Here is an 18332-nt window from a genome sequence, read left to right on the forward strand (position 1 = left end):
ATTTTTTTTTTTTTAAGTATCAGTATAATGCGCTGGGGAAGCAGCTCAACAGTTAAAGGTCCTTGTTTGCAAAGCCAACCAGCCCAGGTTGAATCCACTGAACCCACGTAAACCTGGTGACAGAGTGGCACATGCATCTGTGACCCCAGTGCACCTGCAGCAATGGGGTCAAGCCAGGAGAATCCAAGGCTCTTGGGCTAACCTGCTGCACTGACGTTGCTCTGCAATCAGCAGTTCATTTGCAGAGACAAGAGACTCTGACCCCAAGAAGGTGGAGCGGAGACACCTCCAAATTGTCCTCTAACCTCCACACATATGCCATGTCACACATGTACACAAATAACAATTTAAAATATGTATGTCAGTATGTACACAACTGTAGAAGAGACAGATTGTTACACAATGCTCTCAAAAGTGAGAATTTGTGCTGGAGAGATGGTGTAGCTATTAAGGCACTTGCCTGCGAAGCCTAAGAACACAGGTTCAATTCTCCAGCACCTGCATAAGCCAGACACACATGTGTTTGTAGTTGGTTTGCAGTGCTGGAGGCCGTGGCATGCCCATTCTCTCTCTCTCTCTCTCTCTCTCTCTCTCTCTCTCTCTCCAATTAATAAATAAAAATAAAATTAAAAAGTGAGACTGCATCTATGTGTTCCGTGTCTTCTGGAAGCCGTGGAACTACACCCCAGGCTGGGTGACGTAGCCATATGCATTTCTCTGTCTTCTTTTTCTTCTGCCAGCTCCAAACGGAGTGATGATGGGTTATGAAAACTTCACGAGATGCACAAGGCTTTTCTCTTGTCTTTGCGCTCTGTAGACAGGTCTCAGAAATTGATTTCTAGAAGATACTTCAGATAACTTGTTGCTTCAACAGTCAGACTCACATTGTGACATTGTGAGCCTTTCTTTGGCAGAAACGTTTAAAATTAGTTTTTGTGACTTTTTTTAAATAGAATTTTATTTATTTATTTGAGAGCGACAGAGAGAGAAAGTGAGAGAGAGAAAGAGAGAATGGGAGCACCAGGGCTTCCAGACACTGTAAACAAACTCCAAATGCCTGTGCCCCCTTGTGCATCTGGCTAACGTGGGTCCTGGGGAATCAAGCCTCGAACTGGGGTCCTTAGGCTTCACAGGCAAGCACTTAACTGCTAAGCCATCTCTCCAGCCCAGTTTTTGTGACTCTTGGTATAAAGATAGATGTATATCAAAACATTTTTCTTCTGATTTTGAAAAAACAAAATTTATAGGCATTCCAAAATAAAGTAGTCCTGACACAAACAAGAGCTTTGTAATTACACTTATGAAAGAAGGTAGCTAACAGATTTGCCTAAGTTGTGATGTTTTGGAATATCTTATTAATTTAGTTATTTGGGAGAGAGAGAGAATGGGTGCATGATGGTCTCCAACCACTGCATTCAAACACCAGACACATGTGACACCTTATGCATTGGCTTTATGTGGGTACTAGGGAATCAATCCCTGGTTGCTCAGTCTTTCAGGCAAGCACCTTAACCACTAAGCCATCTCTCCAGCCCTCTAAATTATGTTTATAACTGCACTGATCTATTGTCTTTCTCCTAGTCTAATCAAAGCCAGCATATCCTTTGTTAGGTGGTAGTTTCTCTGTGTGTGTTTATTTACGCCCTTCTTTTCTTGGTTCCTTACAGTATGCATGAGCCAATTATACCCAGGGGAGCCCGCCAAGGCCCCAGTCAGCTCAAGAGAACATGTAGCATTTTTGCATATGAAGATATTAAGGAGGTTCACAAAAGGAGGTATCTTCTGCAGGTGAGTTGATGTTGTCTCACTGTTTGCACCTATCCTTTGTGTGGAGAATGTGGCACTTTTATAACCCCATGCCATCTGTGTGACTCGAGCTGTAGAAGCCCAGGTACCAGGACTGCATAATGCTGTTTATGTGTCTCTCAGTCTTAGCGAGCACATCCAGACATGCGAATGAGAGCTCTGTTGTTCATCTTTCCTTACAGCTTTCCAAATCATTTTGTCTTTTAATAGGACATAAGTTTGTAATTTTTAAAAAATTTTTTATTTATTTGAGAGCAACAGACACAGAGAGAAAGACACATAGAGGGAGAGAGAGAGAATGGGCGCGCCAGGGCTTCCAGCCTCTGCAAACAAACTCCAGACGCGTGCGCCCCCTTATGCATCTGGCTAACGTGGGACCTGGGGAACCGAGCCTCGAACCGGGTCCTTAGGCTTCACAGGCAAGCGCTTAACCGCTAAGCCATCTCTCCAGCCCAAGTTTGTAATTTTTTATCATTCTGTTTTTAAAGACTTTCTATTCAGGGAGCTGAATAAAAATTTATTTTACTATATTGCTTAATTTCAGAGAATTGAGAAGCTAAAACTGTTTCTCAGTCAAGATATTATTCAACACTGTAGACCTTCATAGTGGAAGAGTTAGTATGTAATCTTGCTTATGATTTTCAGTTTTAACATTTTTCTCTCTGATCATTGCAGCCTATTGCTGTTGAAGTCTTCTCTGGAGATGGACGGAATTACCTCCTTGCTTTTCAGAAAGGAATTAGGAACAAAGTCTACCAAAGGTCTTGTTTATTAGGAATGCTTTACATGCTATCATGGGAAGGGAGGGGAGGGGAGATATGACCAACTCGTTTAAGTAATTGTTTAAAATCTAGAAATTTTGATCAGTGAATCAGCATCATTGAAGAAAACACTTGTTTCATTTTCCCCAGACTCTTGAAATAACATTCTAACTAGCTTTTAGAATAGGGAACCATATTATGAAATAGCATTTTTCCTTCTGGTAACTTATAGTAGATATTGTATCTCACAAAATCTTGCATTGTTAAATATAAAAGAGGATAAAACTATCACTTAAAAGTTAATACTTCATATCCAAGATGGGCTCCTTTCATCTTTACAAAATGAGGACAATGCTGTGCCTTGCTCTGGAGTTCAAACACTGAATTCCCTTTGAGACTGTACTCCTCGTAGTGTCTTGTCTGGCCTTAAGAGGGAAGTTGGCTTCCTGCATTCTTGAAAAGCAGTGTATCCACTTAGTAGTATTTACCTAAGCATATTTTATCATTGGTGAATTATATCCAATTTTTTATATTATATATTCATGGTACTTGAAGGCATTTTTGTTGGCTGTGTGGCTAGGCAGGCTTTTATAAAAGTGACCATAGAGATAAGAGGGCTCCTCTTTGTCTTTGAATAATTCCTGGCAGTCCTTCTTCTAACTAGAACCTTGGTATTTAAGTTATTTCCTTAAAGAATGATTAATAGCATGGAGCAGTAACACTGTTGCAGTAGCATGCCATTATTCCCTTTTATTTATGGCAGATACCTGCCAAAATGATCCTCATACTGAAAACTGCAGATGGTACCAAGTCTTATACATGCTTGTTCTTTTGCTTATATATAACATATATAAATATATATTAATAAAACATTGGTATTGTGACAGCTTCAATAAAGGCACAAAGTAAGATTATGCAATGGGCTTTTATATCTGTCATTCTAAGTATTAGGTCATCCTTTGCCTATCATTTCCTCATTCATGGTTGAGGGTGGGTCATGCAACAGTGAAGATATAATTGCATCATCATTTCTGTTTTTAGGCTTCCAGTCATATTTCCTTACAGAGACTTCATTTGCAGTTTCACATTATTGTTTGGTTTTCTAGGTTTTTGGCAGTGGTACCATCTCTAACTGACAGCTCAGAGTCTGTCTCTGGGCAGAGACCAAACACCAGTGTGGAACAAGGGTAGGTAGTATGTTTCTAACTCAATATCATTTAATCATGAAATTCAAATGGTTCATAGAGAATATAACTTGGCTTTTTTCTCCAGTGGTTTTCCCCATGGTGATTAGAAAAAATTAAATTAAATTCTAGGGCTGGAAAGATGACTTAGCTGTTAAGGTGCTTGCCTGTGAAGCCTAAGGACTCAGGTTCGATTCCCCAGGACCCATGTAAAGCGACGCACATCTTGGTGCACGCACCTGGAGTTCATTTGCAGCAGGTAGAGGCCCTGCTGTGCCCGTTCTCTTCCTTCCTCCCTCCCCCACCTCTGTTTCTCTCTATCTCTCAAATAAATAAAAAGAAACTTTAAAAGAAGGAAAAAAATAAATTCTAAACTAAAAGAAGAAAAAAACGTCTCTTTCTAGTCACTGATGTGGATCAAGTCACTTATGCAGGTCAGGTCCTTCTATCTGGTATGGGGTTTCGCTGCTATCTGTCTGTGTTCTTGAGTTTCCCCTCTATACCCAGCTTTTTGTTCAGTGTGATGTCTAAGTATTTCCCCCCTTCTTTAAAAATGAGAAAGCATCTTATAAAATCCATAAATTTTTAGATAGGTAATATATGAAGCTAGCAAGTAACTATTCAGACAAACTAATAGTTGTGGGATACAGTATATCAACTTGGCTATGGGTATCAAGATGTGTAAAACTCAAAATGATGAGGAACCACATCACTAGTACATGATGAAAAGACCTGATGAAGTGAAATATCAAAATTAAGAGAACAAGGGGCTAGAGAGATGGCCTAGAAGTTAAGGTGCTTGTCTGCAAAGCCTAAGGATCCAGGTTCAACTCCTCACAACCCATGTAAGCCAGACACACAAGGTGAGGCATGTGCACAAGGTGGCCCACGTGTCTGGAGTTGCACTGCAGTGGCTAGAGGCTCTGGCACACCAATTCTCTCATAAAAAATTAAGAGAATGCTTTATACATACAATAAATAGGTAAGAACTAAAGTTGTTTTTTTTTAAAGAAGGGGATACACTTAAACATCACACTGAACAAAAAGGTGGGTGTAGCTCTCTCTTTTTGAGGCAGGGTCTCTCTCTAGACCAGGCTAAACTGGGACTCACTCTACAACCCAGGCTGGCCTACGCTCACAGCAGTCTTCATACTTTAACCTCCTGCTTGCTGCAGTTAAAGGCATGAACCACCTTACCCAGATTCTCTGTGCTTCATCTAGCTCCCTTTACTCTAAGACATTTCAGGATTCCCTATATGCCCACCCAGCTCTATGTGTAGTCTCTCACTGATTGCCAGTGCTATAGAATTCACTGGGAAACGTGCAATGCTTTTGGAACTGAAAATTAATTGTTCTAAAATACAAAAAAGATATTAAATTTATTAGGGACTCTGTACTTTATAAATTCAATTTTATTCTAGTCTGTATGTATGCATTGGTATATTTTCCCTTAAGATGTTGCTTTTACATTGCATTAGATAATAGTAAATGAAAATGCCAACATGGGGCTGGAGAGATGGCTTAGCAGTTAAGTGCTTGCCTGTGAAGCCTAAGGATCCCGGTTTGATGCTTGATTCCCCCAGGACCCACATTAGCCAGTTGCACAAGGGGGTGCATGCATCTGGAGTTTGTTTGCAATGGCCAGAGGCCTTGATGCACCCATATACATTCTCTCTCTCTCTCTCTCTCTCTCTCTCTCTCTCTCTCTCTCTCTCTCTCACACACACACACACACACACACATATACTCTTTTTTTTTTTTAAATTTAATTTATTAGTTTTCTTTTCAGTAAATACAGGCAGTTTGGTACCATTGTTTAGGCTCATCTGTGATCTATCCCCTCCCATTGGACCCTCCTTGTTGATATAAATGGGTCGTGCATTGTGGAGTTAGCCCACAGTTATTGGTACGATAAATGTCTCTGCAAATCATGACCCAACATGTGACTCTGACATTCTTTCCGCCCCCTCTTCCGCAAAATTTCCCTGAGCCATGTTGGGTTCATTTTTGGTCTGCTTCAGTGCTGAGGTGTTGGGGGCCTCTGAGGCTCTGGCTCTCTGATTTGGTAGGAGTTGATTTTTCTCTGCGTTGGTCTCCTTCCCGTTTGTGCTGGTATCCTGGTTTACAGGAAAACATCACCCTTGCTTGTTTCGCCAGTTGTCCTTAGTTTCAGTTGGGCCCCTTTTGAGGTATGTTGGGGAAGCTCTCTTCTTAGGATCTGCATCTATCTGGAAAAGAGAAGCAGATTCTCCAACGGAGAGTAAGTTAGTACCCGGAAAATTGAGATAACACTTACTTTTTTGATAGACAGTTTGATAGGTGTAGGCCTTCTTAAACCCCGTGATTGATGGTAGCTTGATATTGTAGAGTGGGTTTGGGTTTGGGTATGGTTCTGACTTGTTTCCCAGCTCCAGCTATGGATCTATTACCACTGAGTGGATCAGTTAGCCAAATCAAGAGCAATTGCTTCCTCACCATGGCTGTGTACCACTATTGCACTTGCACACACACACATACTCTTAAATAAAAAATAAACAAAAAATATTTTTTGTAATGCCTTCCTGCCAACCATGTGCTTTTGTTAACCCCACAAACCTGTTCTGGTTCACATTGTTTGTAGTATTGTTAATATAAATTCAGGAAATGAGAAATTTCCTTGAAGCTTAGTGAGACTGTTTTTCTAATCTTAAACAAATTATACTTTTCGTTGCCTTGGTCAATTTAAACTTGCTATTCCATCTTTCTTGCTGTCTTCTTTGCTGAGTTACCATTCTTAGAAAACATTTGACATTTGTAGGCAAGTAGTATAATCTTTTTTGCTCTTTAGGGGCAGGGTCTCACTCTAGTCTAAGCTAACATGGTACTCTGTGGCTCCAGGCTGGCTGCAAACTCATAGCCATCCTCCTACCTCAACTTCCCAAATGCTCGGATTAAAGTATGCGCCACCATGCCCAGCCCAAGAAGTGTGATGTTGTTTTTAACTTTAATCTTCCTTTTCAGCTGTCCTCTGTCTTACAAAGCTGAGGGGAGAGTATCACACATTCAATTTGACTGAAAGCAAGTGTGTAGAAGTAAAAAGCAGTGTCCGTGCAGTCTACCTGGGTGTGTTTACCACCCAGTGTTTACAAACATATTGATTCCTTTTCAATAATAAAGTCTACAGTTAAATACTTTACTCCTCATTTTTTGGTCAGTATTATCAACAGGATTTATAATATTCTAATGAAGTATACAATTCAAAATATAGTGTATACATTTTAAATGACCCAAACCTCAATGATTTTTCTGTCACAAAATACTCAACATTTTTATTTACTTTTTCAGTATCTGTTTGGGGAGATAAATTATGTGCCTTCTGTATGTAAATTGTTGCATATTTCAGTTCTTCCATCAAATGTCTTTGGATCTGTTTGTATAAAGATTATAGTAAAAATTAGGAAGTTGGATTAGATTAATGATTTCCTAGCTTATTTTGACTATAACCTATAGTAATATATATACATGTATGTATACCTCCCAGGACACACAAGCTGAGTTATACTCACCTCCTCACTTCCCTTGGGGTATGTGACACCTTCTATGTTACTGTCTTCTTCAGTTCAGTTCAGAGATTTCATGTTGCAAAATGCTGGTCACATCCCTCTGATCTGACTTTATGAAGCACACTAATAGTTCTTCTGTATTCTGAAAATTTTCCTGAATTAATTGACTTAAATTTTTCATCTGTAGAACTGCTAACATTTCAAGGCATATTGGCTGTAATTCATTTTCTTTGCATCTTCTTAGGTCTGGGCTGCTGAGTACCTTGGTTGGAGAAAAGTCTGTGACTCAGAGATGGGAGGTAAGCACAGTGTGTGCGAAAGCTTATTGAGTAATTGGAGGTCACAGGTTTTAGTCACACAGTAGAAGGATCCATAATCCCTAAGATATATACCATAGAGAAATAATTCATTTCTGTTTCTTTTAAGGGGAGAAAAGTGTTTTGTTCTGAAATCTATATTTTAAACAATATCCTTTACCTTATTTTGCACACAAAATGTTTAAAGTAAAGAGCAGAAATAATAAAGTCAAATCTTTCTGGTCTTTCTTTCCCAAGAGAGGTGAAATCAGCAACTTCCAGTACTTGATGCACTTGAACACGCTGGCCGGCAGGTCCTACAATGACCTCATGCAGTACCCTGTCTTTCCCTGGATCCTTGCGGACTATGACTCTGAGGTACATCCCAAGTGTGGCACATTCTCAAGGAAAAATGAAAATCCAAGTGCTCCCTCGCATATTTGATTCGCTTTGTAGTTTAGTGTTCTTTAATAGGTGCAGGCACTTTATTTAAAGATGAGAAGATGCCAGGTGTGATGGCGCACACCTTTAATCCCAACACTTGGGAAGCAGAGGTAGGAAGATGTCTGAGAGTTTAAGGACACCCTGAGACTACATAGTGAATTCTAGGATAGCCGGAGCTGCAGTGAGGCCCTACCTTGGAAAAAAAAGAAAACAACAAGCTGAGAAGAGATTTAGCTTTGATATATGCAAAGGTTAAATAATTTAACCATCTGCCGGATAGTGGCATTAATACTCAATATCTATTTAGTTTCCCTAAGTGCTGAATAACTTTGCATCCATTGGTAAGTGTCAGAAGTCATCTCCGTAGCTTCAGTTGTTTATCAGAAAACATGTGAAGTAAGCCTTTCTACATAAGAGTACTGTCACACAAAACCCTGGCAAGTTTCTCACAATTAAGCATTTATTATGATTCAGGCATCAAGAACAAAGTAGCCACATATCAAAGTTCTCTCTCCTCTTATCCTTTGCCTTGTTTGATAGACTTTCTGACAAACCAGTAACAGTGCAAAACAAGAAAAGTTTGGCCCTTAGTAAACAAGCAAAAAATAAAAATAATAGGGCTGGAGAGTTGGCTTAGCAATTAAGGTGTTTGCCTGCAAAGCCTAAGGACCCAGGTTCAATTCCTCAGGTCCCACGTAAGCCAGATGCACATGGTGGTGCGTGCGTTTGGAGTTCATTTGCCATGGCTGGAGGCCCTGGCGCGTCCATTCTTACTCTGTCTCTCTCCCTCTTTCTCTCCCTCTTCCTCTGTCTGTCTCTAATAAATAAATTTTAAAAATGTGTTTAAATAAATAAATAAAAATAATCCCTCTTAGAGTCTAGGAACTCTCAGAATTTTCTGAGTCACTAGAATCAGGTGCTTGAGTCATCAGAAGTTGTAATTTACACATTCATATTACAGAGAAAGACAAGTCCTTAGAGAAGATTAATGTAAAAAATGAGTAGAAATCAACCCAGCTATTGAAGGCATTAGTGAGTACCATTAAAGATGAATGCATGTAATAAGAGCTCAGGTGTAAAGGTTCAGAAATGCAAATATTTTCCCTTTAAGTTGATCTAAAGAATATGATTTTTAAAGAGACAGGAACTCCAAAAGAAAAATGAATTTTATGAGGAATACCATGAGGGGACCTTAGCAAGCTGGCCTTCTGTGTGACTGTCAGGGACACTGCAGGGCCCATTGCTGAGCCCTCCGTGCTCCGCCTCAACGCTCACTGAAAATATCGGGAAATGACCACCATCCATGCCACCATATTTGTGACAAGGCACATCTCTCTTTAAATGTCCTAGTGTCTTCTGTCGTCAGCGTGGCCAGTGATCACTTCAGTCCCTGTTCCTTTCACTAGACTTTGTCCCAGTCCCCTCTGCAGTGTAGTCAGGCTCAGGAAGAGAAGTCCACATGAGTTATGTATGCCCCATTGAAAAGTACCCAGCGGGATGTCGCTCCATCTCCTGCCTCAGCAGCTTCTCTCAGGCAGCCCACCTTGCTTGGAATTGGCCCCAACACCACCTCTGCTAGAGAGCTTTGTGTTCTCTCTCTCTCCTCCTCTGTCTGTTTCTTTCATTCCCATCCTGCCTTAGAGCTGTGTCATGGTTCTTCCCGCTCTGACTGTGCGGCATGGTGTGGCCGTGCTGTCTGACCCTGCGTGATTATGCTGTCCTGAGCACAGAGACTGCTTTCAGATCGGACAAATCCCAACTCCTAGAACAGTGGCTGGTACTTAGCATGCACTTTAGTGTGGGTTGAATTTAGTATAAGTGAGGCATTGTGCATGTTGACTCTTCAAGGACAAACATAGTAAATTGACTTGCAGTCATCACTGTGGATCAGTTCTTGTGCCTAAGGCTTTTAAAAGTCAGTGCTCACTTCAGCAGTGCATATACTAAATTTGGAACTATACAAAGAGATTGGCATGGGACCTGTGTAAGAATGGCATGAAAATTCATGAAACAGTCCATATTTAAGAATAAAAACCCGTTTGGTAAAAATGGTCAGTCATGATGCCCTTCTAAGAGTCACATATTAGGACTGGAGAGATTGCTCAGTGGCAAAAAGCAGTTCCTTGCAAATGCTAACATCTGGGTTAGATTCGCCTGTACCCACATTTAGAAAAGCTAGATGCATAAAGGGGCACATGTGTCTGGAGTTCTCTTGAAGAGGCAAAAGGCCCTGGCATACTCATAATCACTCTGTCTCTCTAAAACACATAAATAAAAATATTTTATTTAGATTTATATTGCTTAGTGGTTAAGGCATTTGCCTGCAAAGCCAAAGGATCCAGGTTCAATTCCCCAGTATCCAGGTAAGTCAGATACACAGGGTGGCGTATGCATCTGGAGTTCATTTGCAGTGGCTGGAGGCCCTGGCATGCCCATTCATTCTCATTCTCTCTCTCTCTCTCTCTCTTTCTCTCCTAACTGCCTCTCTCAAATAAATAAAAAGCAAATAAAACATTAAAAAAATAAAGGTCACACATTAAATATTCCACAGGCACACATTTCAGCTTTCTACTTTTAAAACTCAAAGTAGTAAATTTGGTTTCCTTTTTAAGCATATGAATTAGGGCAGCTAGAGAAGCGCTTTTAAAACCTGTGCTTAGCTAAAAGAATCCACTGCACTTGGAAGTTACTCAGTGCTATGTGCTGGACAGACTCCTGAGTCCTGTAGTTTATACCACTTCAAACCAGCTCTGGGAATGGAGTTGGAAGGATGAGTTGAGGGTGCGGGAAGCACAGGAGAGATTCAGCCTATAGTTAAAGACGTGACAGAGACCGTGTTGACAGAGCTTCAGTATCCACAGTGCTCCACTATGTCCTTGCTAAGAACTGGAAGCCTTTATCCCTTGTCCTTCCTCCCCGGAACGTAGAGCCTCAATGTGTTCTAGTGAAACACTTAATGTCCAAAATGGTTGTCTTCAAATTGTGTCACTTACCAATCTTCCCTGGGCCTATCTGTGAGGTGGGAAAAGACATTATGTCTACTCCATTCCAGACTCCAGCTCTGCTGTTCCTTTCCACAGATACTGCGTCTGCCCTAACACAGACACTGTCAGCCCCCCCCCCCCAGCTCTGCACCTATGGCAGACGCTGTCTTTGTCCCTGCACTGCCTCTGCCCCTACCACACACTGTCAGTGCCCCCCAAAGCCCATGCTCTGACCACAGTGTCCCTGCCCCAACTGTAGACAGTCACTGTCCCCAGTAGCCCCTGTGTATTCACTGGGGAGAAGAGATGGTCTGTCTGTAACTTAGAATTGGGTTTTGTTTTGTGTTTCAGGAGGTTGATCTTACTAATCCCAAAACATTTAGAAATCTGGCTAAACCAATGGGAGCACAGACAGATGAACGATTGGCTCAGTATAAGAAGAGGTATAAAGACTGGGAAGATCCCAATGGTAAGGACTTTTTTTTTTTTTTTTGGTTTTTCAAGTTTCAGGTAGGGTCTCATTCTGGCCCATGCTGACCTGGAATTCACTATGTAGTCTCAGGGTAGCCTCGAACTCACAGCGATCCTGCTACCTCTGCCTCCCAAGTACTGAGATCAAAGGCGTGCACCACCACACTTGGTGGTAAGGACCTTTTTATGCCATTGAACTTTGTGTGTGAGTTTCAAAAGTAAGCTATTGTTTTATGGTCTGACATCCTGGCATGCTTCCTCTAGTTGCTAATATGCTGTGTCGTTATGTTGTGTGTGCACATATGTAGATTGTTAAGAGTAAAAGGCACAGATTCTGCATGCTAACTTATAGCCCCTCAGACTCCTGGCAGCAGTGTCCTCTAAGGACCTGCCTTGGTCCCTCATCATGTTTTCTTAGGAACATCACTTCCACTTACTCTTTTTCAACTTCACTGGGGTTCTTTTGGAACCCTTCCTTTTGCATTTTAAAACATGAAGTGAGGACATTCTGAAACTGCAGTTTACTATCATTAATGGCTTATTTTCTCCTTTAACTAAGCGAAACAAAGAAGGGGGCGAAATCCTGTGCTTAAGCCTATTAATATGTCTGTGTGCGCATTCCTATGCTCTCTTTTTTTTATTTTTATTTATTTATTTTTTAATTTTTATTAACATTTTCCATGATTATAAAATATATCCCATGGTAATTCCCTCCCTCCCCACCCCCACACTTTCCCATTTGAAATTCCATTCTCCATCATATTACCTCCCCATTAGAATCATTGTAATTACATATATACAGTATCAACCTATTAAGTATCTTCCTCCCTTCCTTTCTCTACCCTTTATGTCTCCTTCTGAACTTACTAACCTCTGCTACTGAGTATTTTCATTCTCAAGCAGAAGCCCAATAATCTGTAGCTAGGATCCACAAATGAGAGAGAACATGTGGCGCTTGGCTTTCTGGGCCTGGGTTACCTCACTTAGTACAATACTTTCCAGGTCCATCCATTTTTCAGCAAATTTCATAACTTCATTTTTCTTTACCGCTGAGTAGAACTCCATTGTATAAATGTGCCACATCTTCATTATCCACTCATTTGTTGAGGGACATCTAGGCTGGTTCCATTTCCCAGCTATTATAAATTGAGCAGCAATAAACATGGTTGAGCATGTACTTCTAAGGAAATGAGTCCTTTGGATATATGCCTAGGAGCGCTATAGCTGGGTCATATGGTAGATCAATCTTTAGCTGTTTTAGGAACCTCCACACTGTTTTCCACAATGGCTGGACCAGATTGCATTCCCACCAGCAGTGTAGAAGGGTTCCTTTTTTTCCACATCCCCGCCAACATTTATGATCATTTGTTTTCATGATGGTGGCCAATCTGACAGGAGTGAGATGGAATCTCAATGTAGTTTTAATCTGCATTTCCCTGATGACTAGTGACGTAGAACATTTTTTTAGATGCTTATATGCCATTCGTATTTCTTCCTTTGAGAACTCTCTATTTAGCTCCATAGCCCATTTTTTGATTGGCTTGTTTGATTCCTTATTATTTAGCTTTTTGAGTTCTTTGTATATCCTAGATATTAATCCTCTATCAGATATATAGCTGGCGAAGATTTTTTCCCATTCTGTAGGTTGCCTCTTTGCTTTTTTCACTGTGTCCTTTGCAGTGCAAAATCTTTGTAATTTCATGAGGTCCCAGTGATTAATCTGTGGTTTTATTGCCTGAGCAATTGGGGTTGTATTCAGAAAGTCTTTGCCAAGACCCCTACTTTTTCCTCTAGCAGTTTCAGAGTTTCCGGTCTGATGTTAAGGTCTTTAATCCATTTGCACTTAATTCTTGTGCATGGCGAGAGAGAAGAATCTATTTTCATCCTTCTGCAGATATATATCCAGTTTTCCCAGCACCATTTGCTGAAGAGGCTGTCTCTTCTCCAATGAGTATTTTTGGCATTTTTATCGAATATCAGGTGGCGATAGATACTTGGGCTTACATTTGGGTCCTCTATTCTGTTCCACTGATCTACATGTCTGTTTTTGTGCCAGTACCATGCTGTTTTTGTTACTATGGCTCTGTAGTATAGGTTAAAATCAGGTATGGTGATACCACCAGCCTCATTTTTGTTGCTCAGTATTATTTTAGATATTCGAGGTTTTTTGTGATTCCAAATGAATTTTTGGATTGTTTTTTCAATTTCCATGAAGAAAGCCTTTGGAATCTTGATAGGGATTGCATTAAATGTGTAGATTGCTTTAGGTAAGATTTGCATTTTCACAATATTGATTCTTCCAATCCAGGAACAAGGGATGTTTCATCACTTTCTAGTGTCTTCTGCAATTTCTCGCTTGAGTGTTTTAAAGTTCTCATTGTAGAGATTCTTTACTTCCTTGGTTAGGTTTATTCCAAGGTATTTTATTTATTTATTTATTTTTTGATGCAATTGTGAATGGGAGTGATTCTCTGATTTTGTCCTCTGTGTGTTTGTTGTTAGCATATATGAAAGCTACTGATTTCTGTGTATTTATTTTGTATCCTGCTACATTGCTGTAGGCTTTGATCAGCTCTAACAGTTTGCTAGTAGAGTCTTTAGGGTCCTTTATATATAGAATCATGTCATCTGCAAATAATGATAACTTGATCTCTTCCTTTCCAATTTGTATCCCTTTTATGTGTGCCTCTTGCCTTATTGCTATGGCTAAGACTTCCAAAACTATATTAAATAAAAGTGGGGACAGTGGACACCCTTGTCTTGTTCCTGATTTTAGTGGAAAAGCTTCCAGTTTTTCCCCATTTAGTAATATGTTGGCTGTAGGCTTGTCATAAATAGCCTTTATTATATTAAGATATGTTCCTTCTATTCCCAGTCTCTGTAGGACTTTAATCATGAAGGGATGTTGGATTTTGTCAAATGCTTTCTCTGCGTCTAATGAGATGATCATGTGATTTTTGTCCTTCAACCTGTTTATGTAATGTATTACATTTATAGATTTGTGTACGTTGAACCATCCCTGCATCTCTGGGATAAAGCCTATTTGGTCAGGGTGAATGATCTTTTTGATATATTCTTGCATTCTGTTTGCCAATATTTTGTTGAGAATTTTTGCATCTATGTTCATGAGGGAGATTGGTCTGTAATTTTCTTTTTTTGTTCTATCTTAGCCTGGTTTTGGTATCAGGGTGATGCTGGCCTCATAGAAGGAGTTTGGTAGAATTCCTTCTTTTTCTATTTCCTGGAAAAGCTTAAGAAGCAATGGTGTTAGCTCTTCCTTAAAAGTCTGGTAAAATTCAGCAGTGAATCCATCTGGGCCTGGGCTTTTTTTAGTTGGGAGATTATTGATAACTGTTCGGATCTCCATGTTTGTTATAGGTCTTTTTAAGTGATAAATCTCATTTTGATTTGATTTAGGTAGGTCATGTAGATCAAGGAAATCATCCATTTCTTTCAGAGTTTCATACTTTGTGGAGTATATGCTTTTATAGTATGTCCCTATGATTTTTTTGAATTTCTCTGGAATCTGTTGTGATGTTACCTTGTTCATCCCTGATTTTATTAATTTGTGTCTCTTCTCTCTTTCTTTTGGTCAGATTTGTGAAGGGTTCATCAATCTTGTTTATCCTTTCAAAGAACCAACTCTTTGTTTCATTAATTCTTTGGATTGTTCTTTTTGTTTCTATTTCATTAATTTGTGCCCTAATCTTTATTATTTCTTCCCGTCTACTGATTTTTGGTTTGCCTTGTTCTTCTTTTTCCAAGGCTTTAAGGCGAAGCATTAGGTCGTTTACTTGCGACCTTTCTAATTTCTTAATATAGGCACTTAAGGCTATAAATTTACCTCTTAGAACTGCCTTCATTGTGTCCCAGAGATTTTGGTATGTTGTGTTCTCATTATCATTTGACTCTATAAATTTTTTGATTTCCTTTTTGATTTCTTCATTGACCCATACATCATTTAGTAGTGCATTGTTTACTTTCCATGATTTTGTGTATCCTCTATAGCCTTTCTTGCTACTGATTTGTAGTTTAATTCCATTGTGGTCAGATAGAATGCAAGGAATTATTTCAATTTTCCTGAATTTGTTAAGATTTGCTTTGTGTCCTAATATATGGTGTATTTTAGAGCATGTTCCATGTGCTGCTGAAAAGAATGTATATTCTGCAGCCTTTGGATGAAATGTCCTGTATATATCTGTTAGGTCCATTCCTTCTATGACCTCATTTTGTCCAGATGCCTCTCTGTTTATTCTTTCCCTGGATGACCTGTCAATTGATGAGAGTGGGGTGTTAAAGTCACCCACCACCACTGTGTTTGGTGTTATCTGTGGCCTTAGTTCTAATAGTGTTTGTATGACGAATTTGGGAGCCCCCGTGTTAGGTGCATATATGTTTAGGATTGTAATGTCCTCCTGTTGGAGTGTGCCCTTAATCAATATAAAGTGACCTTCCTTATCTTGACTAACGTTGGACTAAAGTCTACCCTGTCCAATATTAGGATAGCAGCCTCTGCTTGTTTTCTAGGCCCATTTGCTTGAAACACCATCTTCCAACCTTTCACCCTAAGGTAATGTCTATCCTTTGTAGAAAGGTGAGTTTCTTGGAGACAACATATTGTAGGATCCTGCTTTTTAACCCAGTCTGCGAATCTATGTCTTTTCATTGGGGCATTGAGGCCGTTGATATTAAGAGATATTATTGAAAGGTGTGTATTTATGTTTGCCTTTTTTTTTTTTTTTTTTTTTTTTTTTGTGGTTCTGGTTTTACCTGTGCTCTCTTCTGTTAACTAGTATTTGAGTATTGCTTGTTTTTTCTAGGTTCCTTATATGAGTGCTTTTCCTTTTCTTCAGCATGGAGGATTCTATCAAGTATTTTCTGTAGAGCTGGTTTTGTCTTCAAATACTCCTTTAACCTGCTTTTGTCATGGAATATCCTTATTTCTCCGTCTATTTGAATGGATAACACTGCAGGATAAAGCAACCTTGGTTGACAGTTGTTATCTTTCAGAACTTGGAATATATCACCCCAAGCCCTTCTGTCTCTAAAAGTTTGTGTTGAATAATCTGCTGAAATCCTGATGGGCTTAATTTTTAGGTAACTTGATTTTTCTCTCTAACTGCTTTCAATAGGTTTTCTTTGGTGTGTGTGTTTGGAAGTTTGATTATAATATGGCGAGGAGAGGTTCTTTCCATGTTTTGTCTGGCTGGGGTTCTAAAGGCTTCCTGTATCTGTATTGGCACCTCTTTCCCAATTTGGGGGAAATTTTCCTCTATGATTTTGTTGAAGATACCTACTATGCCTTTTGAGTGAAATTCTTCTCCTTCTACTATGCCCTGAATTCTAATATTTGATCTTTTCATAGTGTCCCGAATATCTTGAAATTCCCACTCATACTTTTCTATAAGCTTGTCTTTCTCTTTGTTGGCCTGTATTAGATCTGCCACCTGGTCTTCTAGCTTAGATATTCTGTCCTCTCCTTCATCCATTCTACTGGTGAGATTTTCTACAGAGTTTTTTATTTCATTAACTGTGTTCTTCATTGCTAGTAATTCTGACTGGTTTTTCTTTATTATTTCTATTTCCTTATTTATGTCTTGTATTGCCTTCTTTATTTCATGAAATTGGTGTCCTGCATCTTCTTTGATTCCTTTGATTTCCTCTTTAAGTTCCTCTTTGTCTCCTTTGATTTGTTCTCTGACTTCTTTGAACATATGTACAATCATTCTTTTGAAATCTTTTTCAGGCATTTCCTCTAACTCATTCTCACTGGAGGTCATTTCTGATGCATTAATACTTTTAGGTGGATTTATATCGTCTTGCTTTTTAGTGTTTCTTGTGTTATAATGTATATATTTTTGCATCTTGGATTAAGTTAATGCTTGGATCTTCTAGCTAGCTGGGTATTCTTAGCTATATCAATTGATTTGATGTTATATATTTTCAGGGTAGGAGCTTAAGGTGTTAGATGTGGCTCTTAAAACTCTGAGAGTATCTACAAAGGTGCCCCTAGGGGTTGAGTTTCCCTGCTATGGGAGTATTCAAATAGGCTGAGTGGAATAAAATACTGGTAGATTTTAAAAGTTAACTAAACACTGTACCCATTCAGTCAGAAACAGCCCCAAGTATGTATGTCAGAGTAGTTATTGTAACATCCAGATCTTCTATCAACACAGAGGTTAACATTTCTGGTCTGTTGAGGGATCCCAGTCAGCTTGTGACCAAGTGAGACCCTTCCCTGGTACAAACCCAGTTACCTTGGATGATTTTGGTCTCAGTCTAGTTGCTGCCTGGGTCGTCGGGCTGCTGTTCTGTTTTCTGGAGCTGTGCACTGGCTTTTCCTGTGGGGCAAACCAAGCTTGGTAACTGTGGCTCTGCAGATCAGCACCCCCGCTGCTGGAACTGCTGCTGCTTCTGGGTCTGCTGTTGTTGCCGCCACTCCTGGGTCCGCTGCTGCTGGGGCCGCTGGTACCGGTTCCAGAGCTGCCGATGTTGCTGCCGAACTCTGCTCCTGCTTGGGTCCCACTGTCGGCTCAAGTTGGCGTGGCCGAGTCCTGGGCCGCTGCTCTGTTCGCTGAAGCTGGGTTCAGGCGGTGGGGGAGGGGAGGGAGCCGCAGCTGCTCTGGTTCTCTCTGTTCCACGTGTTCTTCTACCTCCCTGTCTGCTCCTCCACTGCTCACTGCCGCTCTCCCCTCACATTTCCCGAGTTGCGGAGAGCGCGGTGTGAGGGGAAAATCCCGCACCTGGCTTTTCCTGCAGCTGGAGCCGAGCCTGGTGGCTTTCTGGTGCGCCGCAGCGGTTGGCGGAGCTGCCGGGGCCGCTTTTGCTGGCCTGTGCGGGCTCT

General features: G+C 40.3%; 1 protein-coding gene and 1 non-coding gene across 7 annotated transcripts in view; both read left to right on the plus strand.

Annotated features, from left to right (window-relative positions):
- The window catches only part of Wdfy3 (WD repeat and FYVE domain containing 3), a 250165-nt gene that overhangs the window by 202461 nt on the left and 29372 nt on the right, over positions 1-18332 (plus strand). For all 6 annotated transcript variants that reach the window (XM_004661584.2, XM_004661585.2, XM_045143336.1 and 3 more), the window contains 6 exons: positions 1668-1788; positions 2482-2567; positions 3674-3754; positions 7538-7592; positions 7848-7967; positions 11369-11486. In XM_004661584.2, the coding sequence (XP_004661641.2) occupies positions 1668-1788; positions 2482-2567; positions 3674-3754; positions 7538-7592; positions 7848-7967; positions 11369-11486 (581 nt within the window). The remainder of the gene's footprint in view (positions 1-1667; positions 1789-2481; positions 2568-3673; positions 3755-7537; positions 7593-7847; positions 7968-11368; positions 11487-18332) is intronic.
- LOC123459058 lies at positions 9953-10058 on the plus strand. Its single transcript, XR_006635987.1, has one exon. It is a non-coding gene; the product is annotated as a U6 spliceosomal RNA (small nuclear RNA).

This window comes from Jaculus jaculus, chromosome 2 (assembly GCF_020740685.1).
Source record: "Jaculus jaculus isolate mJacJac1 chromosome 2, mJacJac1.mat.Y.cur, whole genome shotgun sequence".
Classification (NCBI taxonomy): Eukaryota; Metazoa; Chordata; class Mammalia; order Rodentia; family Dipodidae; genus Jaculus; species Jaculus jaculus.